Source organism: Nuphar pumila, chromosome 14, assembly GCF_984573655.1.
Source record: "Nuphar pumila chromosome 14, dmNupPumi1.hap1.1, whole genome shotgun sequence".
Taxonomy (NCBI): Eukaryota; Viridiplantae; Streptophyta; class Magnoliopsida; order Nymphaeales; family Nymphaeaceae; genus Nuphar; species Nuphar pumila.
The window spans coordinates 24,655,422-24,680,166 of record NC_143262.1 but is presented as its reverse complement, the minus strand read 5'-3'; the positions used below and the strand labels follow the sequence as shown (position 1 = coordinate 24,680,166).

At 33.9% G+C, this 24,745-nt stretch overlaps 2 protein-coding genes across 3 annotated transcripts in view; one reads left to right on the top strand and one right to left on the bottom strand.

Moving 5' to 3' along the window:
- The window catches only part of LOC149816647 (uncharacterized), a 40,543-nt gene extending 36,075 nt beyond the window's left edge, over positions 1 to 4,468 (top strand). The window contains exons 3-5 of the mRNA XM_089987242.1: positions 2,130 to 2,247; positions 3,235 to 3,546; positions 3,883 to 4,468. Of these exons, the coding sequence (XP_089843368.1) occupies positions 2,130 to 2,247; positions 3,235 to 3,546; positions 3,883 to 4,155 (703 nt within the window). The 3' untranslated portion in view covers positions 4,156 to 4,468. The remainder of the gene's footprint in view (positions 1 to 2,129; positions 2,248 to 3,234; positions 3,547 to 3,882) is intronic.
- A 15,440-nt stretch (positions 4,469 to 19,908) lies between these two features.
- The window catches only part of LOC149816646 (polyadenylate-binding protein-interacting protein 3-like), a 77,633-nt gene continuing 72,796 nt past the window's right edge, over positions 19,909 to 24,745 (bottom strand). For both annotated transcript variants that reach the window (XM_089987455.1, XM_089987456.1), the window contains one exon: positions 19,909 to 20,272. In XM_089987455.1, coding sequence (XP_089843581.1) covers positions 20,243 to 20,272 — 30 coding nt within the window. In that variant the 3' untranslated portion in view covers positions 19,909 to 20,242. The remainder of the gene's footprint in view (positions 20,273 to 24,745) is intronic.

The following is a 24,745-nucleotide window of genomic DNA, read 5'->3' as shown; positions in this document are numbered from 1 at the left end:
TTTTCAAATAAAGGTCAAGTGAGACCTTGCAAAGAGTTTCTTTTCTTTCTCTTCTCTTCTCTCTTCTTTCTTTCTTTTTCCCCTTCAAAAAGGAAAAAGGGCGGAAAGGAAAAAGAAGAGGAAAGAGAGAAAAAGAAAAAGAAAAAATTTTGCAACGATCACAAGGAGTCGACTCTTGGTTGCACAATCATAATGTTTACATTTTGTTCTTCGAGGGTCGACTCCTCCTCTATAGGAGTCGAGTCATGATTGCACAAAAACCATGTTTTCACTCAATTCTTTGAGGGTCGACTGGGATGTTCTTTAGGGGTTACTACTCAAGAGAGTTGGGGGTTGACTCTTAAAGGGTTCAAAATGAAGTATGCTTATGTCCTTTCTTGGGTCGACTCATATGAACATGAGACTTTTCAAGGGTCGACTCTTCAACATTAATAACATGTATCTTTGCCAAATTTACTCCAAACTTTTTCAAATTTCTCTATCGATTATAAGTAACCTTTTAAAACATTTTGGGGCATTTTTAACTGCATTTTGAAAGTCGACTCTTGCTTCATAGGAGTCGACTCTTGGTTGCACCGTCATATATTATTTACATTATGTTCTTCGAAAGTCAAATCTTCTTTTCTAAGAGTCGACTCCTGCTCTATAGGGGTCGACTCATGCTTGCACAAGAGCCATGTTTTCACTCAGTTCTTTGAGGGTCGACTCAGATGCTCTTCAGAGATCGACTCTACTACTCAAGAGTTGATTCAAGAGAGCTGGGGGGCGACTCTTATAGTGTTAAAAAAGAAGTATGCTTGTGTCCTTTCTTGGGTCGACTCATACGAACATGAGACTTTTTAAGGGTCGACTCTTCAACATTAGGAACATGTATCTTTATCAAATTTACTCTAAATTTTTTCAAATTTCTCTATTGATTCAAAGTAATCTTTTAACACATTTTGGGGCATTTTTAACTGCATTTTGAACTTAATAAATAATACGAATAAGATCAAATCCCTGCACACTTAATTTTCAAATATTAGCCCTTGGAGAGTTTTTTAATCATTAAAATCAATCTAGGAGCTCAACAACTAGCACCGCTAAGCTAGTAGTTTTAGTGGATTGAGTGTGTGGCTAAGAGGACGTAGGCCGGGGTTGGCCAAACCTCTATACATTTGGTGTTGTGCTTTATCTCTTTCTCCCTACCTCTGTTTATTTCTTTTAGCGTGAATGTTTATTTCTTTTAGCGTGAATCATTAAAAGTTAATCACCCAATTAACCCCCCCCCCCCCCTCTTGGGTGTTTCACCATATTCAGACTCAACAGGTATCATTTGGGTTTATGAACTAGATGCAGATTTGACGCCAGATCTAAATAAGATCCAAACTTTATGGGAATATGGTTTTAGTTTGGTTTACCCTTACCTATTGGTGTTAGATTCAAGACTGGTACAGGTAGTCCTAGATTCAGGTTTGAATTAAATTTGGGTTATATATAAATAAGTGTATAAATATATCTATATATGGGTGTATCTTGTCAATGATACCTTCCATGTTACAACTGTGAATTTCACTATATTCTCATCCTATGTCACATGGGTGCAGGTGTGGGTGCGGGGATGCGGCACTTCCAAAAAACCCGGGTGTGACAATATATATATATATATATATATATATATATATAAGTCCAAAAGTTGGACATAAATGACCAGGGTCAGGTTGACCACATCGGGTGCGGCACCTAGTTGGAGAATCCCGGTGATATATAGGGCAAAAAAAAATTTCTTGGCAATTTTTTTTTCTTTAAGTCTGAAAAATTGGACCAAAATGACCCTGGGTGCGTTGACCACATCCAGGGTCGGGTTGACTGCACCCGGTGACGCACTCGCACCCGCATCGCGTCGCGTCGACGAGGGTGCGGCACCCTGCTAGCCGAATCCCTGTGACATAGTTCTCATCCAATGTTAATTATAAAACTTGGCTGCATACTTTCAGTGGGTTTTCTGTGAGCCATTAGAAAAGCTGCTGATTGCTGATACTAAAACAAGTGGACTATAGATTAACTAATTTCAGTTATTATATTGTTGCTTTTAGGCATGCAGTAGTTTCTGTGTTTTTCCATTTGATGCTTTTTTTTTCATTGCTCAGGAAACCATGTTCAGGCTCCAAAATGAAGGAGATAACTGGCAGTGGAATCTTTGCTGCTGAAAAGGATCTTCCAGACTCAGGAAATCCTAGTAATAAAACTGGCCTACGACTTTATCAGGTATATGCTGCTTTTTTAAATATAAAACTTCACTCACTGGAAAATCTTTGATTTTCTGGATGTGGTTAGGTGGAACTTGAGGGTGATAATTATTTAACTATATGAAATCTTGGGTGGCTTTCTCTATCTGGATTGTTTCTTCTGGATTTTTTTTTTTTTTGAACCTCAAGACTTTTGTCTAACATTTGTTAGTCCTAGATTTCGCTTTGCTTACAATTGGATATTTAATTTGAATGTTTCTCATCCAGTGAATGGGATCCACTTTAGCCTAATCTCAATCCCGCAATTATTCATGCAAATAGAGGCAAAAGTAGGAATTTTCCCTAGTTGGTTGGACCTTGGTCATACAAGGTTGGATCCTTACCTGGATCTGGAAAATAGAATCCTCTGGAAATCAAGAAGGCCTGGTAGAGATAGCTGGATCCAAAGTCTTCTCTCACCTGGATCCAACAGTGTTGCAGCAATATTCATTTGAGTATAGTGCTTATTTTAGGGCAATCTGGAAATTGATTAGGCTTCTCTATCATTCAAATTGCATCTTTAGGAAGCTTATTGATGCTTCCTTTAGCCTGTTCTATTTTTCCAGTAAGATGTGATTGTTCGCATATTTTCAACAAGTATGCTGCTGCTTAAAAACATGACAAAGAAGGCATCTTCCTTTCCTGTCTCTCTTTTTTCTGTACTTCATGACATATACTTGAGTTTTCAATTATGTTGATCCATGATATGCAGCACATGCTTCTGTGGGATAGAGCACCGTTTCTTCTCCCTTCTGTAGATGATGTTTATTATTCATATTATTATGTTATTATTTTTGGTATTATTAAATCTGTGATAGCCTTGCAGTTCATTAGTTTTCCTTGCTGTGAACCACGGTGTTCAGAACTTAAATGCTATCTATTGTAGACAGGGAACACAATTCCTGCTCTAGTGTAGCTGTTTAACCAGTTGATCTGTGCTAACCCAATCAGTGTATGCCTCTTTCAGCAAACTATTAATTCAATCAGCCAGATCTCATTTAGTGCCGATGGAAGTGTGTCTCCCAAGAAGCCAACCTCTCTAACTGAGGTAGCAAAGCAGAAGGAGCTTAGTGGGACTTTAGAGAGCGAAAGTGAGGCAAAGATAAAGAAGCAAATATCCGATTTAAAATCTAAAGAATTGAGTGGGCATGACATTTTTGGGCCTCCTCCAGAGATCCCATCCAGACCATTGGCTGCCCGCACTTTAGAGCTGAAGGAAAAGAATGAGATAGCTGAGCCAACTCCAAGGCATCTTCGCACTTCTGTTAAAGTGTCAAATGTGAGTATGTTTTTGGTGATTATCCCATTATCAGGCTTAATAATTTTTATTTGGTTACTGTATATGCATTAGTTGTGTGACTGCTTCACTAGCTATATTTTGGATAAGGGATCAAGATATTAATAATAGCACCTTCAGTACACACCTCTGAAGCTTCACTATTCTCAACATGTTAATTCACGTGTATGGATCAGTTTGGTTTGGAATAACATTACATTTATATGTGGAGGGTAATATGACCTGTTTACGAAGTTGGTGCATGGAGAATACTGTTTGTGTTTATAATGGGTTCCCCTTTTCCTTGACATATTCTTCATATTCTTGGACATGTTTCAGCCTGCTGGAGGTCAAACTAACTTCATGTTTTGTGAGGAGAACGTTGTGACGACAGCAAAGAAAATTCACAATCAGAAAGTAGCAGAGCTAACAGGAAATGACATTTTCAAAGGGGAAACCACCCCAGCATCCGCTGAGAAGCCACTTAGTATGGCAAAGCTGAGGGAGATGAATGGGAGTGACATATTTGCTGATGGAAAAGCTGCTTCAAGAGATTACCTTGGTGGTGTTCGCAAGCCTCCAGGTGGTGAGAGCAGCATTGCCTTGGTTTGACTTCTAACGTTATCAGTTCTGTCCTCATCTCTACTTTGTTGCAATTGAGGACGCACAGATTGACTGGTTGATAGATACTCTAGTTGTTGACAGTGGGGGTCTGATTTGGGAAGGGGCAGTAAACAGAAGAAAGAAAGAACATAGGACTTATGCTTCTTTTAAGATATTGGTACTTTTCTCTTGCTTGTGTCTGGTTAGATATTCTCATGGTTGGTTTCGGACTTGTTTGTAAAACAGTGTTATGTGTTCTGATTGTTCTCGGACTGTTCATCAATAGAAATTGTTAATTGAAAGTGGAATCTTTAGCCATCTTTTAAAGAAATCTTGTACTGAATATATCATCCTTTTCTCGTGGATGAAATTGTTATTGGAAAGAGAGGTGTTTTAGCCTTTTTAAAGAAATATTTAACTTTGATAGGACTTTTTTACCTTTGTACGTGTGAAACTCACAAAGTTTGTGCGATATATCATTTTACTCGTTGGGTATCACAAACTCCTATGGTATGTATAGACATCACTAAGTTCGCATAATAATATTTGCAAACATTTTTTTAAGATCAAATCTTTAAACTTTGCCAATACCTAACTAAGTTCGCACATCTATATAAAATTATTTCAAATATGTGAATTTTCTTTCAAATATGCAAATTTTCTTCTAAGAGATCTACAAACTTCATAACTTTGCATGTTTTGTTGAATTATATATAAAGTCGATTTTGTTTATTTTAGTTTTGTTTTTTCATTTATTACTAAAAAAAAACTTGAACTCTTTTTCCTTAAGAACCCTAAGCATTTTCTCTCTCCTTACGATGAGTCTTGAAAATTTTTTTGTTGTATTTCGATGAGGTTGTGATATCATTTTTCTCATCGACTTCTTGAGTTAGGTTAAAAGTTGAGTTTTATACGAACAATATATATACATATTATTATATTTTATTTTAAACTTTTTTTTGTAGATATGAGCATTTAATAGCCTCATGCGTATTTGTGTTTGGTTATTGTTGTGGATGTTTTTTTGTATATTTTTTTTGTGTTTTATTTAATATTTATCACTAAATTTATTGATTAGGATTTACTATCTTTACAAATTTTTTCATAAATATATATTTGTTTGTGTTGAAGGTGATTTATGTTTTTTTGTTTATCTTTCAGTTAATATTCAATATTTTTTTATTGGTGTAATGAGGTTAGGGTTTACTATGCACAATAATTGAATATTAGTTAGGGGATTATTGTGGGTAGTTGGTTTTGAAAGTAGTTATTGTAAGTAATTATGTTAATTGAATGTATAAAATGTATATGAATGGTCTTTTTTTACATGTTATTTTTATTAGATGAATGATATGTTGTATGGTTGTTGTGGACAATTAATGATGAACTCTGAAATGGTTATAATATACTACCGCAACACTGATTACCCTACTTGAAAATCCATAATTATCTCCAAAACCAATAGCTATAATTTTTTTTAGCTTTGATGTCTCATAAAATCGGATATGTAGAAAAGTCAATGATCCTTCGATATAATTTTTTTTCGAACCTAAATAGTCATATATGAATGGATGTGTTGGACGATAGTGTGAAATCAATGTTATTTTGAGGTGTTTACTTAGTTTTTTACAAAGCTAAAGAAAGAGTAGAAAATGTGCATTTATCTGATGCACCATCTATCGAGCTCAATCCCTTGCCGATCATCCAATCATATCAAACATTCAACTTAGGCACGCAAAGGGCATGCAATTGCCCGAACCGATTAGAGATATATATGTTCGACGTGAAAGTAATGAAGAACAAATAATCAAAGGATCGTTGTAGATAATATGAAACCACATAGGTAAACCGGTGTTAGTGATCTTTATTGCAGTAATTTGAATAACATTCAGCCTTCCCGGATAAATGACAAAGCTAAACACAAGTTATTGGACTTTGTAATTTATGCAGTAATTTGAATGACATTCAACCTTCTCGGATAGATGACAAAGCTAAACACAAGTTATTGGACTTTGTAATTTATGCAGTATTTTGAATGGACTTCATAAAACTTTGAGTATGAGCCAGTGAAGTTTTATGGTTAATCTTGAATATTGGAAATGTAAGAATGTTGAATGCATGAAAGCAAAGTAAGCGATGGATACAATAAATTTTAATTTAATTTATGCAACCGAATAGTCAATTAGTGGTAGCAGATATCACATTGACAATGGAGAATTTGATGATATCGATGGCAATGACTATTTCATGTCGATGGGAGAGGAGGAAGACAGTGATGACATGAAACAAATGACATTTAAAAAGTCGAACCCTTGGTATGTTGTATAAGCTATACGAACATGTGTTGGACAATATAATTGTTTTATGATTATACTATGAGACATGGTTGAATAGGTTCTCATTCTATGATTTTTTCTACAATTAAGATCAATTAAAAATCATTGAAGCAGAGACATTCCGTTTGTATGTCAACTTGTGTAACAAACATCTTAATGATTATGAATAATTTCAGTGGCTAACAACAAGCTCAAACGATTAAGAAATTGTTTTTAGAAAAAGGTTTAATGATATTCAGCACTATCGTGAGTTTTTGAAAGATCATGCAGTCAAGAATAACTATAAAAAGTTCTTAAAGAGTTGCAATAACAAAGTCACTATCATATATATAAAAAGACCCCGTAAATGACAGTTGATTGCCCTTAGAAGATCCATTGTACAAAGGTGCATGGAGAAATATTATTTCAAGTGAAGAAATATCAAAGTGAGTATACATATGGTGGATCACTGAGCAACCTTGTAGTAGAAATTGTCCTCCACGTGCATTTCATGTGTTATTCATAAATACATACATGATAACTTGAAGATAATTCATGAATGACATTCATCGCAAGGAAGTATAAAGGTTACTTATAAACAAGCATGGTGTAGACAGGAACAAACTAATGAGTTATATAATTCATTTGAAGAGTCCTTCAAGATGTTTCTCGTCTATTAAGATCATTTGATGAAGGCTAACTGAGGATCATTATGGTACATTAAGATCAATCAAAAAGATTGATTTCAGTACTTATTCTTATCCTTATGTTCCAGCATCGATAGATTTTTTAAAGGATCTTCTCGAGTTGTTATGATAGATGGCATGTTCCTAAAAGAAAGATATGTGGGTATATTGTTGTTGGTCATAGTATTGATCCTTGTGGTGAGATGTTCTTTGTAGCATTTTGTAGTTGTTGATAAAGAGTCAAAGAATTCATGGGTGTAATTTTTGAAGCATCTAAAGAAAAAACTCATACACTTCGATGAATATAATAAGGGAATACAACTTACAGTTATCTCATATAGGCATAAATGTCTAAAGTATGTTGTCTCTTACACATGGCCTAAATATCATGTTGGATATTGCATGAAGCATTTGACAAAAAAAAAATTAAGAAACTTGGTTACCACTCAGTGCACTTCGGTGGAGTGTAACTGGAGCAGTCACAAGACGATAGTGCAGTTATTTTCTTCAAAAATTTTGGAAGCAAAATGAAACCACATACAATTATGTTGCTATTGCTATAAAACTGAAACATTAGACTATCAATCACTTTTCTGCAAAAAGATATGAGTTTTTAACGTTTAATATAGCAGAGAGCTTCAAATTTGTGGATTCTCGTCATATATGACAAGCTCTTAATTTTTCTTATTGAAAGACTCAGTCTTATGTTGATGTAATTTTTTGAGAAAAAAAAGAATATCGGGCAGCATATGACAAGCATTGTAGTGCCGAAGGTAAAAGAAAAACTAGAAGAAGTAAAGAAAAGCACAACTACGTGTGCAAGTAGTGCATTGCCATCGACGTCAGTACGATGGTTGTGATCAATCTCACAGTTACAATATTGATCTTGATAAGCAAAAATGTCTTGTGAAGAGTGGCAGGTTAACAGAATTTCATGTGATTGTATGCATTTTATAAGGGCAAGCTACCAGAGGACTACTGCGTCAAGTTCTTCACAATTGAATCATATCGAGCTATATATAATGCACATACATTCCTTCTGATAACACATAATGTTTCACGCATCGCTCCATCAACTCTTATACATGTCTATCCACCAAAAGTGGTTTGTAAAGTAGGACAACTTAAGGTGAAGAAACAGAGAATAAAACACAAAGATGTTATGTCATATAGGTGCAGTATATATGGTGAGATTGGTCATAACAGGCAAAAGCATGAATAACAGTATGATAAAGTACGTATGCATTGCAAAATGTGGTATTTGTTAAGAGTTGTTTAATGAATTGCTTTTTTGTTTTTGTCTAGTGTTTTTTATTAAATTACTCTAATGACTCTTATGTCTTTTATGTATATGCTAGGTATGTCTTGACATAGTATATGATTGTTAGAGATATGATTATAGTATATTTGTCCTATTATACATGCACTGCTTAGGCAAAAACTAAGAATGAAACTTCATGCAGGTACATGTTTATATGTCATGTTATGTTCCACGTGCACAACAACCTTAACTATTTTTATGTTGAAGCTCTTAATTTCTGTCAACTAGGGAAACTACCACTGGGTTATTTTAAAAATAAACATGAAGGATGTGTTCAAGCTGTATATTTCCACACAAGATGTCTGGGAAGTCAAAATTCGATCATGTTCCACATGCACAATGGCTATAAACTCCATTTATATTGCAGCTCTTAATTCCTGTCAATTAACTACTAATGGGTTCTTTGGAAAATGAACATAAAGGAGAATGTAAGTTGTACAATTTCACACAAGATGTTTGGGTTTAGAGTTTGATCATATGATATGGGTGGGATATGAAAGCAATGAACAATCAATAGGTTTATTTTTTTTAATGCAATGTATGAATATGTTCAGTTTTGAATTAATGAATGATTGCATGAGCATGCTCATTTTTTTAATGAATGAATGATTACATGAGCATACTTATTTTTTTAATGAATAAAATGAATGTAATATATGAGAATGCTTGGTTTTAAATGAATGATTGCAATGTATGAGCATATTCAATTTTTTAATGAGTAAAATGAATGCAATGTATGAGCATATTCTGTTTTGAATGAATGAATGCAATGTATGAGTATGTTTATTTTTTGAATGAATAAAATGAATGCAATAGATGAGCATATTCAGTTTTGAATGAATGAATGCAATGCATGAGCAAATTTATTTTTTAAATGAATGAAATGAATATAATGTATGAGTATGTTTAGTTTTGAAAGAATGAATGATTGTATGAGCATGCTCATTTTTAGAATGAATGCAATATATGTACAAGTTAAATTTTGAATGAATGAATGTAATATATGAGCACGTTTTTTTTTTAATGAATGCAATGTATGAGCAAATTCAATTTTGAATGCAATGTACGAACATGTTCATATTTTGAATTAATAGAATGAATGCAATGTATGAGCAAATTCAATTATGAGAAGTTTAGTTTGAATAATCAATGTAAATTTGTATAAATTGTCAAACTTTAATTATATAAATTATGAGTTTAAATTTTAATATTTTTTTAAATATTCTATGATTTATAAAGTATGTTTTGTAACTGAAGGATGTTCCTTAAACAATTAACGAGGTTTTGTAAATGTAAACAAGTGAATTATGTAAATGCTATAAATTAAGCAGGTAAAATTGTAAACTTGCGATAATGAGAAAGTTCACATAAAATATAGACGAATAATGACAAATATTTATGAGGATGATGAAGCCCGAATAAAATATAGGCAAACAATGATAAATATTTGTGAGAATGAGGAAGTCTACATAAAATATAGTCAAATAATAATCAATATTTTCAAGGATGAAGAAGTTTGGGAGGTATATGCAAACTTTGTCCAATATTTGTATAAAATATACATGAACTTCATTCAGTATTTGGGAAGTTATCTAGTTCAATTTAACTTTGCATATATAGAATGAAGTTCATATAAATGTATATACGAACTTCCTATAATTAAAACATGTCAAAACATCGCAAATATTACACAAAAAAATCATAAATTTACTAAAGATTTAAATGTGAACCTCATATTTTTGTGAATGTTCCTATAAGCATAAATTGTGACACTACGTTTTTTAAAACAATGCTTCGATAATAAAAAAAGTGATGATTCACATTTTAGGGTTTGTTTTCTTTAAAAAGCGACAGTAGAGAATATTTTAGAACAACAAGGAGAGGATGCCACGGTTGAGGTGAGAAAGATTTTGGAGAAGTGTAAACACCCCAAATTTTCCTCATTCAATATTCATCAATTTCATGTGTCATTGCTTATCATTGCATGAATTCAGCATATCATTTCATTGCATTGCATGTCATTGCATCCCATTTTCGAGATCCAGCACTCATGTTTTCAAAATATTTAATCCAGATTTGAGTTTTAAAACTTTTTCTTTCAAAAATCAATTTCAAAACCTGGGTTTTTACTCAACATTCTGTCATTTTCCAACCCCAGGACTTTATATTTTGAAATATTTTCTCAGAAAACAATCTGGATTCATTTTAAACTCAATTTCACTTGATTCCAATTCTCAGATGAGACCTATTTAGGTGATGTAACTTCTGGATTCCTTTACTTGTCAAAAATCTCTAAAAACTTCAGAGTCCTAGTTGGATCAGGACTCTTTTTCCAGAGTCCTAGTCGGATCAAAACTCTACTTTTCACTACCTTTTTACCTGTCTTTGAAGAAAACCTTTCAAAATCTTCTGTTTTGGCCAAAATTTCAGAGTCCTAGTTGGATCAGGACTCTTCTTCAAGAGTCCAGTCGGATCAGGACTCTTCTTCAGAGTTTCAATTGGATTGAGACTCTAATATTTTACAACTATTTTTATCCATTTTCAATCAAATCTTTCAAAATGAGTCAGAAACTCAGATTTTCAGTCAAAACAGGACTCTGTTCAGAGAGTCCTAGTTGGATCAGGACTCTGATCCTGATTTCAATTTTGAGATAAATCTTTCAGAAATCTTTCAATCTACCAAAACTATTACACTTTTATCAAAGAATTTCAAAATTCTGAGATTTTATCTCAGAGTCCTGATCAAATCAGGACTCTACCCCAGAGTCCTGATTGAAGTAGGACTCTATCCAAAATTGATTTTCTCACTTCATTTTCACTGGTTTTCAAAAGCTTTGCCCAAATTTCATCATTTGCTTATCAGAAAACCAAAATTCTTAGAGTTCTGATCGAATCAGGACTCTTTCTCAGAGTCCTAATCAAATCAGGCAAAATTCAATTTCATCCTATTTTTAATTGTTTTCAAAATTCTCTCATTTGTTTTCTCAAAAAATCCAAAAATCTGAGAGTCCTAGTTCAATCAAGACTTTGTCCTCAGAGTCTCAGTTGAATCAGAACTCTGTTTTATTCCAATATTCGTTATTGTTTTCACTGTTTTGACAAGTTCTTTCAGTTGTTTTTCAGAAAAATACCAAAAAAATCTAGAGTTTCAGTCCGATCAGGACTCTGTCCCAGAGTCCTAGTCCAGTCAGGAGTCTGTTTTTATTCCATTTTCATTTATTTCCATTTGTTTTAAAAAATTAGGTCATTTTGCAGAGTCCAGTTAGTTCAGGACTCTATTTCAGAGTTCGGTCGAGTTAGGAGTCTAACCCTGACTGTGTTTTTTTTAACTCATTTCACCATTTTCTGATAAAATCTTTCAAAAAAACCTTTATTTGGCTTTTAAAAACCAAAATCACAGAGTCTTAAAAATCCAGGACTCTAGCCCAGAGTTTCAGTTCGCTTAGAACTCTATTTTCAAAACTTTGAATTTCAACTGGTGATTTTAACCTTTTTTTAAAAGCCATTTTTAGTATTTATTTCAAGTTTTTCAAAACTTCAATGTGGGGCCCACCCCGTTGGCGCCGTATATAGAGAACTTTTGACTCAGTCAAGACTCTGTACCATTTCAAAACTTTCAATCTCAAAGTCTACTTTTGCATCTCTTTTGAAAAACCTCTCATTTTCAAGTTTTAAAATCGTTTTTGAAAATTCAAGTGGGGCCCACTCGGGGTGGCGCCACATTTGAAGAAGTCAAGGTTAGACTAGGATTAGTCAATGTCCTACCTAGGTTAGATGTCTAGGTGAGTCAAAATCAATTTTAAAAATCCATTTTATTTAAGTTTTAAACCATTGGGTTTTAAAGGTTTTAAATTCAAGTTTTAAAAACCAAATGTGGGTCCATACTAGGTGGTGCCACATTTGGACTTTCTAGGGTTTAATTAGGTGTTAATTAGGGGTTAATTAGAGTCAATTTAGGTTAGAATTCTTAAAAAAAATCGTCCTCCCCATGTGGTTTATCAAAAACAATTAAAAAGAGTCTAAAAAAATCAAAACTCTTCCTAAACAAATCCAAAAATAAAAAAATTCTATAAATAGGGGAGCTAAACGGGGTCAAAGGGGGCTCTTTTTCTCTCAAATTTTCATGGACTCTCTCTCCTCTCCAGCATCTCCACCTTCCTCCATTGCATCTGCAGCCCCAAGGTGAGTTATTTAATACTATTTTATTATTTTTTATTAGTTTTTTATGATTTTCAATAGATTTCACCATGTAAACTCTTGTGTTCATGGATTTAACCATGGATTTCATCCAAGAACCCCAAAATCAATTCAAGAAGATGATCTAACTCTATTTCATGCTGTTTTTCATGATTCTAATCCATTAGAATCGTTTATTGCATTATTTTTTATATTATTAACCGATAAAACATGTGATTTACCCTTTTAATGGGCTAAATCCATGCTTTTAAAGGTAACATTAAATTCCAACCATTGATTCCCTGTATTTTATTTATTTATTTGTTTATCCATGTTTATTACACGTTTTTCAGCATAGAAATAATTTTTATTTTACTGTTTTTGTATTTATTTTATTATTTTTCATTAGTTAATGCATGTTTTCTCAAGTTTCTTAGATTTCTGTGTGTTTTTAGTTTAGAACAGAAAAGAGCATGCTGTTTTGGATTGAAATATTCACTGTTAATTCTGATTTTTTTTATATGTGATACATGCATATGTAAATGAACTACTGTAAAAAAAATCAGAGTTTTGGGGATTCTGGAACCCTGTCAGAAAAATCAGACATCAAATCGGGGTTTTAAAGCTTTAAAATCGTTGTTAAAATTAGGAAGGTAACTTGCTGTGATGATATTTTTCTCATCCTATATCCGATTTGAGATCTGTAAAGTACCATGGATTCATATTGATTAGATCTATCTACTGTGAAATTTTGAGATTTTTTTATATCTTTTAGTATTTTTCCTCTGACAGAAAGTGTGATTTTAAATTTAAAACTCGTTAGGGTTTACCAAAACCCTAATCAGATTTGTGTTGTTCATAAATCCCAAACCAAAGATCTGATTCATGATCTTTAAAAAGTGAGTATTATTATTTTTTTGTCTACTATTTACTGTTAAAATTTCAGAAATTTTTGATTAAGTTTGCTCATTATGTCTGTATTGTCAATCTGAAGTAGCTGTTTTAACCCTTGTTAGGTTTGTTAGATTCTAGTTCAGATTGCCGGAAGAGTTTCTCCCTAACTGGAGATGCTTTTTCCGATCTGTAAATTGGGAAATCTCTGTTTTTCTTTTTAGTTTATCTCTGTAAAAATTAAAAAGTTTTCATGGAGGATTGATTCCTGATTCGGGTTTAACTTTGAAACCGATATGTGACCTAGGTTAAAAATAGCTTATTTTAGGTTGTTAATGCAATTTTCGGATTAAAATAATGTCAAAAATTATTTTTGCAATTCCAATCTGATTTTAGGGTTATAATAAGTGTTTGTGCCAATTTTTATAAAATCTAGAATTCATTTGATGTCTGAATTAATCAAATTGCAAAATAGGGTCCCTGAAAGATCCAAAAACACTGCCAAAATCACAATTTTTGTGATATTTCTTGATTTTCGTGCATAAGTGTGTGTTTTTAGGGTTTTATCATATCTAGAATCATATTAGGGTGTTTCATGTTTGATTTTGTGTTTATTTCAATCATAAATCCCAAGTTTTTACCAAAATCTATTTCAAAAAACCCTGATTTCAAGGCCATAGTCTTGCTATCAGGGGCAATTTGGTCATTTGACCTCAATTTCGAAATTCTAAACCCTAATTTTCATATTTTTAATAATGTCATATCATACTTAGTTCAAATTATTCTTATTTGTATTTCAAAACTTGCATTTTATAAAATATCTTTCTGAAAACCTTGATTTCAAGGCCATAGTCTTGCTATCAGGGGTATTTTGGTCATTTTGACCCTAATTTCGAAATTTCAAATTCCATTTTCATATTTATTCAATCTTATTTCATATTTTATCAATTTTGATTTAAGGGAATCATGGCAAAAAGGCTTATATCTAGCAAAATCCAGTAATTTCTAGATATTACTGGATAAACCTAGAAAAGCCAACATATTTTCATTAACCAGCTTTTCTAGTTTTGCAGGGACATTGAAGACTTTAATTTCTTGTATTTAAATTCAATAGTGATGTAAATTAAATTAAATTTGGAATAAGAATTTAAATTTCAGCTTAGACTAGGATTGCATTGCATATAGTTTAATTCTGCAAATATTAAATGTTTGATGAATGTATCATTCATGCACATTTTTATCAATTCACTATGGTCTACACAAATGGCACGTGCACTAGCTCTTATAGAGTTGACAAACTTGGTGGAATTTGTATTTATGGCCATAGTCAGAATACGAATGATACCCAGATTTGTAATCTTCGTATTAGCCACATTCAACCTACACTCTTAGGCTAACTTCAAAATGCACTGCATTTCTCAAAAATACAAAAAGGATTTCCTCAATTCCTCAAAATCAAGTATTTCAAATCCATATTCATTCAATTCATGCATTTGCAAATTCCAATTTCAATTCAGAGAAATCAATTTTCTCAAAAATTTCCTAAGTCTTATTCAAAAATTAATTTTCTCAAAATATGGATTTGCTAATGATATTTCAAGTATTTCCCAAGTTCCAAATTCGATTTTTCTAAGTTATATTTTCAATTTTAAAGTTCTAATTCAAAGAAATCAAGTTTTCCAAAGTTATTTCACATTTCTCAAAATCGATTTTCACAAAATCCTTATATTTTTTCAAAAATCGATTTTCACTTTCTCAAATACAGTATCTCAATCATGATTCACGATTTTCAAAGAGTTTATTTTCCAAATATTTTCCAATCTTTGAAGCAAACATCATGTTTTCAAATATGCATTTTCAGAAATTCATAACATATGCCTGATTCTTTGTGCATTTAGGAAATAGAACATGATTTAGACAAGTTGAGCAAAGTTAAGCATACAATTGATCATTGGTTCAATTACTCCTGGTAAAGGCGTCAGGAACGGTTGAACCTCGTACCGACAGACGAGTCTCATTCTTCGGAATTATCCCGCATTTTAAAACGGAGGCGAGTTATTTTCAAAATCTTTTTCAAAGGTCAGTTTGACTCGCAAAAAGTAAAAATTTTGCGATGATAACAAGAAGATAGGAGGTAGAGATGCTGAGGTGATAAATGATGTTGATGATCCTTAGTAAAAGAAGCAGGCCCCAGTTATGGAGATTGCAAAGGAGGTGGTTTCGTCTCATTCATTTACTTAAGAGAAGAGGGGGTTTGCAAACAAAAATAGTAATCTGCCTGACATTAACAAGCCAAAGATTGAACCTAAAATGCTAGGTGGATCTATGTCTGACTGAAAATGAGCTATTGAATGAACAAGTGCATGCTTCAGGTCGGATTGTAAGATTTGCAAGCTTAAGAGTCGAATTGCAAAGAAGGCGATTTTGCCTTAATCATTTGCTTGAAAGAAGAGAGATTGAACACATTCACTTTTAGTGTTGAAAGGCTTTGTGAAAAAAAATAGTAACTCGACTGACATTAAGAAGCCAAAGATCGAATCCTCTAGTGTTGAGCTATGCAATGTGAATATTTATAATATGTTCATTTTTAAATGAATGAAATGAACATATGTATAAGCAGGTTCGGTTTTGAATGACTGGAATGAATATATATATATATATATAACAGATTTATTTTTGAAAGAATGAAATGAATATATGTATGATGACGTTTAGAGGAAATAAATTAAATGAAGTTGTAAGAACAAGTTATTTTCATGCAGATCTCGCAAATTTCAAGAGGTTTCAGTTTTAGAAAGTTCACTACATATATGCGACTTCAGTCCAGTATTTGCGAAGTTATATGGTTTAGATTAACTTCACATATATTTTTATGTGAATTTTGTAAGGTATGTGCGGATTAAGATGAATATTTGCAAAGTTATGAGGTTCAGTTTAATAATAAGTTCATATATTTTTATGTGAACTTCGTATTATATATGCAAACTTTATTTTTTGGATTTATAACCCGAAGAAATTGCACCCAACACGAAGGCTTGGTCACGCTGGCTTCGCCTGCCTTTCCTATGATCATCATGCTAACAACATAAAACTCTGAGGCTAGGACCTCTGCCCCTTGAGCCCATGTTACGCGTTGTCTTGTGCATAGGGGCAACAACCATGGGAATCAAACCTTTGACTGCCTGTCTAACAGTCAAGGCCCCACCCCGCTATGCCAACCCCCCTTGGGGCATATATATATATATATATATATATATATATATATATATATATATATATATATATATATATATATATATATATATGCAAACTTAGTTAGGTATTCGTGAAGTTTCGAGGTTTGGGCTTAAAAGGATGTTAAAAAATATTATTATGCGAACTATGTGATGTCCGGAAAAAAATGTGTTGACTTTTTAAGTGAGAGTTTGTGATACCCGATGAGCAAATAGATATACCAGGCAAACTTCATGGGTTTTGCACATGTAAAAGGTTAAAAGGTCCTAACAAAGTTGCCTATTTGCAATTTTGGCTATCGGACAGATTTTGGCAAATTGTAAGGTTTTTAATGAAGTTGACTATTTTACCGTACAGTAGGGTCATTTTCTGAAGTTTGATCTCATCAAAGAGATTACCAGGTCACATCTGTCCTGCCTAGTTTACCTCTTAGTTGTTTTATTTATTTATTTCTTGTGGGGCGTTCTGGTTCATTATCGGTTCTACGAACTACCATTCGCTTCTGAGTTTCTGTACATGAGTTGCGCCACGCCTAATTGTTCGTGGACAACTTGGTGCACTTGGGGGTAGTATATGTATCAATTCTTTTTTTTATTTGTTAATGATGAGAAGGGTGAATGATTAAAAATGGTCTGGGACTCCTGATTGAGCAGAACTGAGCTTGGGCTCCATTGCAGTTACCTATCAAACCTGGTTATCAAGAAGAAAATACCATTAAAATGAGTCAGTTAAGCTTGAATTTTTAGCCAGTGGCGCATTTAGCAGCATGTTGACCCTTGTATGTCTATGAATCCTCGTTGGGCAATCGGATGGTGAGATGGAACTGTGTTGGTTTTCAAAAGAAAATACTGGGATTGATGATTCCTTGGATCGTCCTATGTCTAGTTTGATCACCCAATTATCCCTTTATTTTTCCTTAATGAAACCTCAGAAAAACCACAAGTGGGTTGCCTGCAATTGGAAGCCTTGAGGCCTGGACAATCTGTTCTAAGCATCAAATCCTTTGCTATTGTGTAACAGCAAGATTGAATAGCACATTATAGGACAAAACTAATCAAATTCGATTTGTGAGATGCTTAGTTTGATATAATGCTTGAAACCTTTTCCATACACCTTTTGCTATGTCTCTTTGGTAATGTTGAATATCAAGCTCTTGGACAATCCTATTCAAATTGTTGATCAGACCTTCCTATCTAACTCGTCATTGTGCGTGTGGTTGTGGCGTATTTCTTTTCTTAAAAAAAATGCTTTGTTATCCTTTTCATTAGAAATGTTGTCATGTTTCTATTGAAATAAAAAATGTGTGATTCTGCCTAACCCTAGCATAGTTTATACAAAAAAAATCTTCTCATGGCATTAATCTTCTTCACCTTAAGCACGTGGCTCGTGAGTTATCAAAGGTTTACTTCTTACAAGCAAATTGACAAATACGTTTTATACAGGAACTCCCACAAGCTCCTATAACAATTATTCATGTATTTGATTCTAGTGACGCTGATTTAAGCAACCCACGTAATGGTCCCAAGATATATGAACACAATTAATATTAGAGAAATAGAAAAATAAAAGAGTCCAAACCATAACGATATGATTTTACATGGTTCACCTATGAACGGACTACTTTCACGAGCAGTGTTGGCAAGCAATAATGAACTATCATAACTAGATGTTTAGCGTCCCGTCCATATGGGCCTAGATAAATCATGTTTATATCAACCTTTTATGACAAATAAATAAGTAAAGAAATATAAATATGCATATGTTTAAAACGCATAATAACATTTTTAAATATACAACTAAATAACTAAAAGCAATAAATACCTTTATATGGGTTAATATATATTTAAACTAAAACATAATGACCCATCCACAAGACGGGCATAGATTATGTTAATTTTTCATGATAAATAAAATGAATAAACACAGAGAACATTGTAGGCGTTTCAAACACATTTTGTTGAGAACGTGACGCATAGGGCTGGCCAACCCCATGAATAAGTTTTTATTTTATGGCTAATGATAAAGGAAGACGAGTGATTTATGGAGATATTTTAGGGGAGAGAGTTATATATATATATATATATATATATATATATATATATATAATTCAAGAGTTTTTGAATAATGACAAGATGCTATGCAAGTCTTTTAAAAAAAACTATATAAAGAAGGGCAAACAAATTTTTAATGACATTGTGAAAACCCATTGAAAGGATTTCAATTTAGAAAAAAGAAGCATCTAATTGTTGACACCTACTACCCTTATGCTTTTATAATATTTAAAATTAGGATAAAACGGAAAGATCAAGGACCAACAACTTCATCTTCTCATTCTAGTGAAAACCTCAAAGTTTGACAACCTATGCGATTGGAAAAAGCATCGTGATAATGAATAGCTCTAATTCTAAGTTGGATTTGAGATAAATCCATTACATAATTAAGATCCAAATTTAAATAAAAAACTCAAATAAAACCTAAACTAAGAACCAGATCTGAGTTACCAATGGGGGCTCCGCATGGTTGGTATGAGCTGTCAGTGCACGTCTCCCTGTGGTGGGAAGTTGCAGGTTCAAAACCCCAGTGGTATGATTGAATAATAACTGGTGGGAGGACAGACTAAGCCCAGCTTGCCTTTCAAAAAAAAAAAACGAACCAGATCTGTATTGATCATTTAGACTTGGATTGCACGGTGCTCCGCACTTGCATCAATTTGAAAGGTAAGATTTTCAAAAGAATAGAAAATACAGGTAAAAACCTTGATTTTTACTCAACACATCATTTTTTTTCTTGGAAATTTCTAGGATTTAGTTTGAGTAGTGACATGACATACCATGTTATATAGATTATATATAGCCGATATTGTTACAATGCTTAGAGCCACTTCCCACAGTGCACCCTCTAATTTGTTGTCATATCGTGAAAGAACACAAGTACCTTAATCAGATCCATGACAAAATCTGAAGCCTTATGTTGAATCGGAAAATGAACAGGGCAACAGAATATTTTCCAACATTGATTCCTGGAGAAAACTATGGAAATAGGATGGCAGGATAGTGTAAATGTGTATGGAAGTATCATCTGCCAACATAAAGAAATGGCAGGACCAAGAGAGCAGGAAGATGGCAACAGATGAGGGGCAGCTGGTCAATGATGGTAAATCAAATTGATGCAAAGTTATATGTAAACCAACACTGGAGTTGGCCACGCAGCAAACAAGATCTTCAACCCACGATGGAGATGGCGATTTTAATACAACATGCCAGCAGAATTTACAAATACATTGTAGGAAAATAAAGCATCGACGATATCAATATTCCCACATTCAGAGCAGCACAGCCCCTGCAACTCTGTCACTGCCAATCATATAATCTTAGTCACAAGGCCCGTCTTTCTTGGTGAATTCCATGAGCCACCGAATACAAAATCCAGTATGTACACGTATGATTGAAGGACCATGCCCTTGCAATTGTGAATTAATACTCTCTTCCTTTGAACTGCAACTCCTGCCAATAGTGTTAGCACAAAAAGAAGCATGATGGTCAAAATGGTAAAAATGATAAATGAGACAAAATTCATATTGGCCAAAGCACTCGATAGTACAGACATATCCAGAATAAGCCCAAGAACCCTGAAATAGGTACAAGACATTTGCTTATAAAAAATCTGCAGGTGTCAGAAATATGACCAGTCCTGCTTCACACACATGCACGCACACAAACATGCCTATACTTTTGGCATCAACAAAAGCATAAAGCCAACACACTTAGTAGAAAATGTAATATATATATATATATATATATATATGTTTTCTTATATATACATATACTTGGTATATGTATATACTTGTAGATTGTATTTTAGGAACTTATGTATTTTTGTTTTTATTTTTAAAATTTGTTTTTTGTATTTTATCCCCCTTTTTTAGGGTCTTTTTAGTCTTTGTGTGCTAGCAATTAGACCAAGCTAATGGCTAATTCTCTCTCTTTTTTTTTGTGTATATATATATATATATATATATATATATATATATATATGGGGTTAAACCCCCCTTGTAAAGACATGCTTCTCTTGAATATTTTATGGTTAATAAAATAATATTTTTTTATATTGTCCATTAAGCCCATTAGTGGCCTGTGTGTGTGCTCTTGACTTCTTGTTCTTTCCCTTAGTGGTTTATGTGAATTTCCCATTGGGGACTTGTGTTTGTGCACTTCTTTGCTATCTTCATTACATGATATCAGAGCCAATAGGCTCTTGATACTATTGGTAGACCTGTGGTGATTGAGCCTTTTCTTGGAGAATGTGGCAAAGCTTCAGGTGTCCAACTCTCCCTTTCTCATCATGGAAGAGTCCGTATTCGTCATGCCCCATCAAGTTGAATGACTCCAACTACCAAACGTGGGCTTCTACTATGGAGAACCACATCTTATCTACAGGCCTCATCAAGTACATTGAGGGTGATTGTCCGGAGCCTCAACTTTCATTCACAAAAATTGTGGATGAAAACTTCAGGTTCCTTGAAGAAGATGAAAAGACCACCGTCACTCCTGAGTTTGAAAGAAGTCACACATGGAATGACGGATGGATAATGCAAAAAATCTTAGCATTGATTGTGAGCAGTGTGACCCAATTCAAAGTGGCCAAGGAAGCATGGGAGTTCTTAAGAGACATGTATACTATGAAGGACATGGCTCATTGGTGGAATCTTCACAAAAGAATAGTCTTTGAAGCAACATGACAAAACCATCCGACATTACTACAATGAGATGACCTTTTTATGGAGAGAACTTGTCATCTTAGAGTCTAAGGAAAGACCATTGGGGATCTTCGCCTTAGACAAAATCAACTTATGTTAATGGTCTAAGGCCCAAGTTCAAATGGGTGAAAATGATGTTACTCCAACAACAACAACAACTACGCCTTCATCCCAAAACAATTGGGGTCGGCGATATGAACCAAAAAGAAAATCATTCTGGGTCTTCCACATGAATCCTTCTCCTCCAATCATTTCTATCCAATGCCATGTCATCGGTGAGGTTCAAAGCATTCATATCCTTTCCTATCACCTCCATCCATGTCTTCCTAGACCTACCCCGACCTCTTTTAACTAATATATTTTCCCATTTCTCCATCCTTCTAACTGAAGCATCATTAGGCTTTCGCCGAATATGTCCAAACCACCGTAAACGATTCTCTCTCATCTTATTTTCAATGGGTGCAACGCCTACCTTCTTACGTATCTCCTTGTTCCGAATCTTATCTTTTATTGTATTTCCACACATCCATCTCAGCATACGCATCTCAGCTACACTCATTTTTTGAATATGATGTCTCTTGGCAGCCCAACATTCCGTACCATATAATAAAGCGGGCCTAATAGTCGTCCTATAAAACTTTCCCTTCAACCGCAATGGCATTCTACGATCGCACAACACTCCAGTTGCACTCTTCCATTTCATCCACCCAACCTTTATCCTATGATTTACATCTCCATCAATTTCTCCATACTTTTGAATGATAGATCCCAAATATTTGAAACAATCATCCACAAATATTTTTTGCTCACCAAGCTTCACTACACTCCCATCACTACTTCGTTGCTTACTAAATCGACATTCCATGTATTCTGTCTTACTCTTAACTTAAAACCTCTTGCTTCCAATGCCTGTCTCCATAATTCTAACTTAGCATTAACCCCAGTTCTAGACTCATCAATCAAAACAATATCATCAGCAAACAACATACACCACGACACATTTTCTTGAATTGATCTCGTAAGCTCATCCATCACTATAGCAAATAGGAAAGGGCTTAAAACAGATCCTTGATGTAGGATCCCAACCGTTAAAGGAAAATTGGTTGTCACCCCTCCACAAGTGCGAACATTGGTTACTACTTCATACATATCTTTAATTATACTAATGTACTTGAGAGAAACACCTTTCTTCATCATTGTCCACCAGAGAACGTCCCTAGGTACTCTATCGTATGCCTTCTCCAAATCAATAAAAACCATATGCAAATCTTTGTTCCTCTCTCTATTTCTCTCAATAAGTTGTCTAAGAAGATGTATAGCTTCCATAGTTGATCTTCCAGGCATAAAACCAAATTGATTCTCCGATATCATGACAACCTTCCTCAACCTAAACTCAATCACCCTCTCGAAAATGATGTTACTCCATAAACCCAAAATTCCTTCTCTTACCGAGATGAGTATGTAGGAAGGAAGATTGAAAGAGGAGGACAATGAAGACAAAGTTAATGACACCTTTTTTGCCTCCTCCAAACCCGATGTCACTACCAAGACATATAGATCTCCGCATTTTGGAAAACAAAACAATGGAAGATCTAGGAAAACTATGTTACTTTTGCAATGAATCAGAGCACATAAAGTTGGCTTGTCTAAAGTTAAAAAAGGTGGCCTCCGTTGGAGACCCCTCCAAAACAAGCAATGATGTCAACAAAGGTGGTGAACTTAAAGATCTTTCAATTACACAATTGGTGGAGGCTCTATAACAATTCTTGAAGGCATCTACTCCTACTTTGAGTGTTGTGGTCTCATCCTCTTCTCTCATCTTGGATCCTTTGGCTCGAGGGTCTCTTTTCACATGACACCTAATCAATGTTGTGAAAAGCGTTGAGGCGTAGCGAAGCGCTCCACCAAAATCTGAGGCGAGGCGTAAGCGTAAGCCTCAATTTTTTTTTTTTGAAAACTTAAAAAAAAATTATAAAAATATCTAAAATTACAAATAAATAAAAAATGCTTTATTGATGAAACAACCAACAAAAAATAAAAAATCTCAAATAAATACTGAAAAATATGAGATTAACATGTAAAAGTAACATTAATGCAACAATTCCATTTTCTACTATGTGACCTGCAATACACAGATTTGAAATTCAATCTAATTCTGTTTTCTACTATGTGACATGCAAAATACAAGCAGTGGTCTTTGAGTTGAGTAAAGAGGCATCAATACAATGGCTTGAAGTTGAGTAACATTAAAGCCACAATTAAAATTATAAGAAAATAAGGTGTCAAGCATACTTAGCAAGATAAGAAAACAACAAAAATAATTTAGAAACAACATATAGTAAAAATCAACCACTAATGTTGTTCTTTACCAGTTTTAAGAATAAACATTATCACCAACAGCAAGGCCAAACTAGCAACTCATACATTCACAAATAATCATTATGTTATACCGAGTTTTTAACACAATCAGTAGTTGCCAATACAAACATGCACGCATGCACACACACATACACATACACATACATATAAATGTTTATACAATGAATGTTGTACAACATAAATTCTATCTATTTCATGTTGTATACCAGCCCAAAATTTAACGCTAAAAGAGAGTAGAACTCAATCGAACTGCAGACTGTTATTTCACACAGAAAAATAACAGAAAAGAAAAATATATACAAATTTCTTTCATATCTAAATGACAAAACAATAACAGAAAAGAAATTTTGTAAATGAAGAGGAGAAGGAGCATTACCTAAATGAAGAAGCTTGTGTGGCCGAGAGAAAGACTGTGTGTGAGAGACGAGAGAGAGACCGCGTGTGAGAGACGAGAGAGAGAGAGAGAGACGGTGTGTGAGAGACGAGAGAGACTTTGTGAGAAAAATATGAGAGATAGAGAGAGACTGCGTGAAAACAAATATAGGGTCGGGGGCCCTTTTTAAACCCTAATTTTTTGTCAAATGAGGGATTTGACTCCTCATTTGACCAAAATTTCAAGGCGTGCGCACCTCAGCTTGAGGCGCGCCTCGCCTTGCCTCGAGGCGTGCGCCTCAAGGCCTATGAGGCACACGCCTCGGGGCTTTTACACCTCATCCTTGCACCTCAAGGCATAAAGCCCCTCGCCTTGAGGCACGTTTTTAATAACACTGCACCTAATGGATCTCTATTATCCAATTGTCACACCAATAAATTTTTTTTTGTGTTTCTACTGCCGATGGTA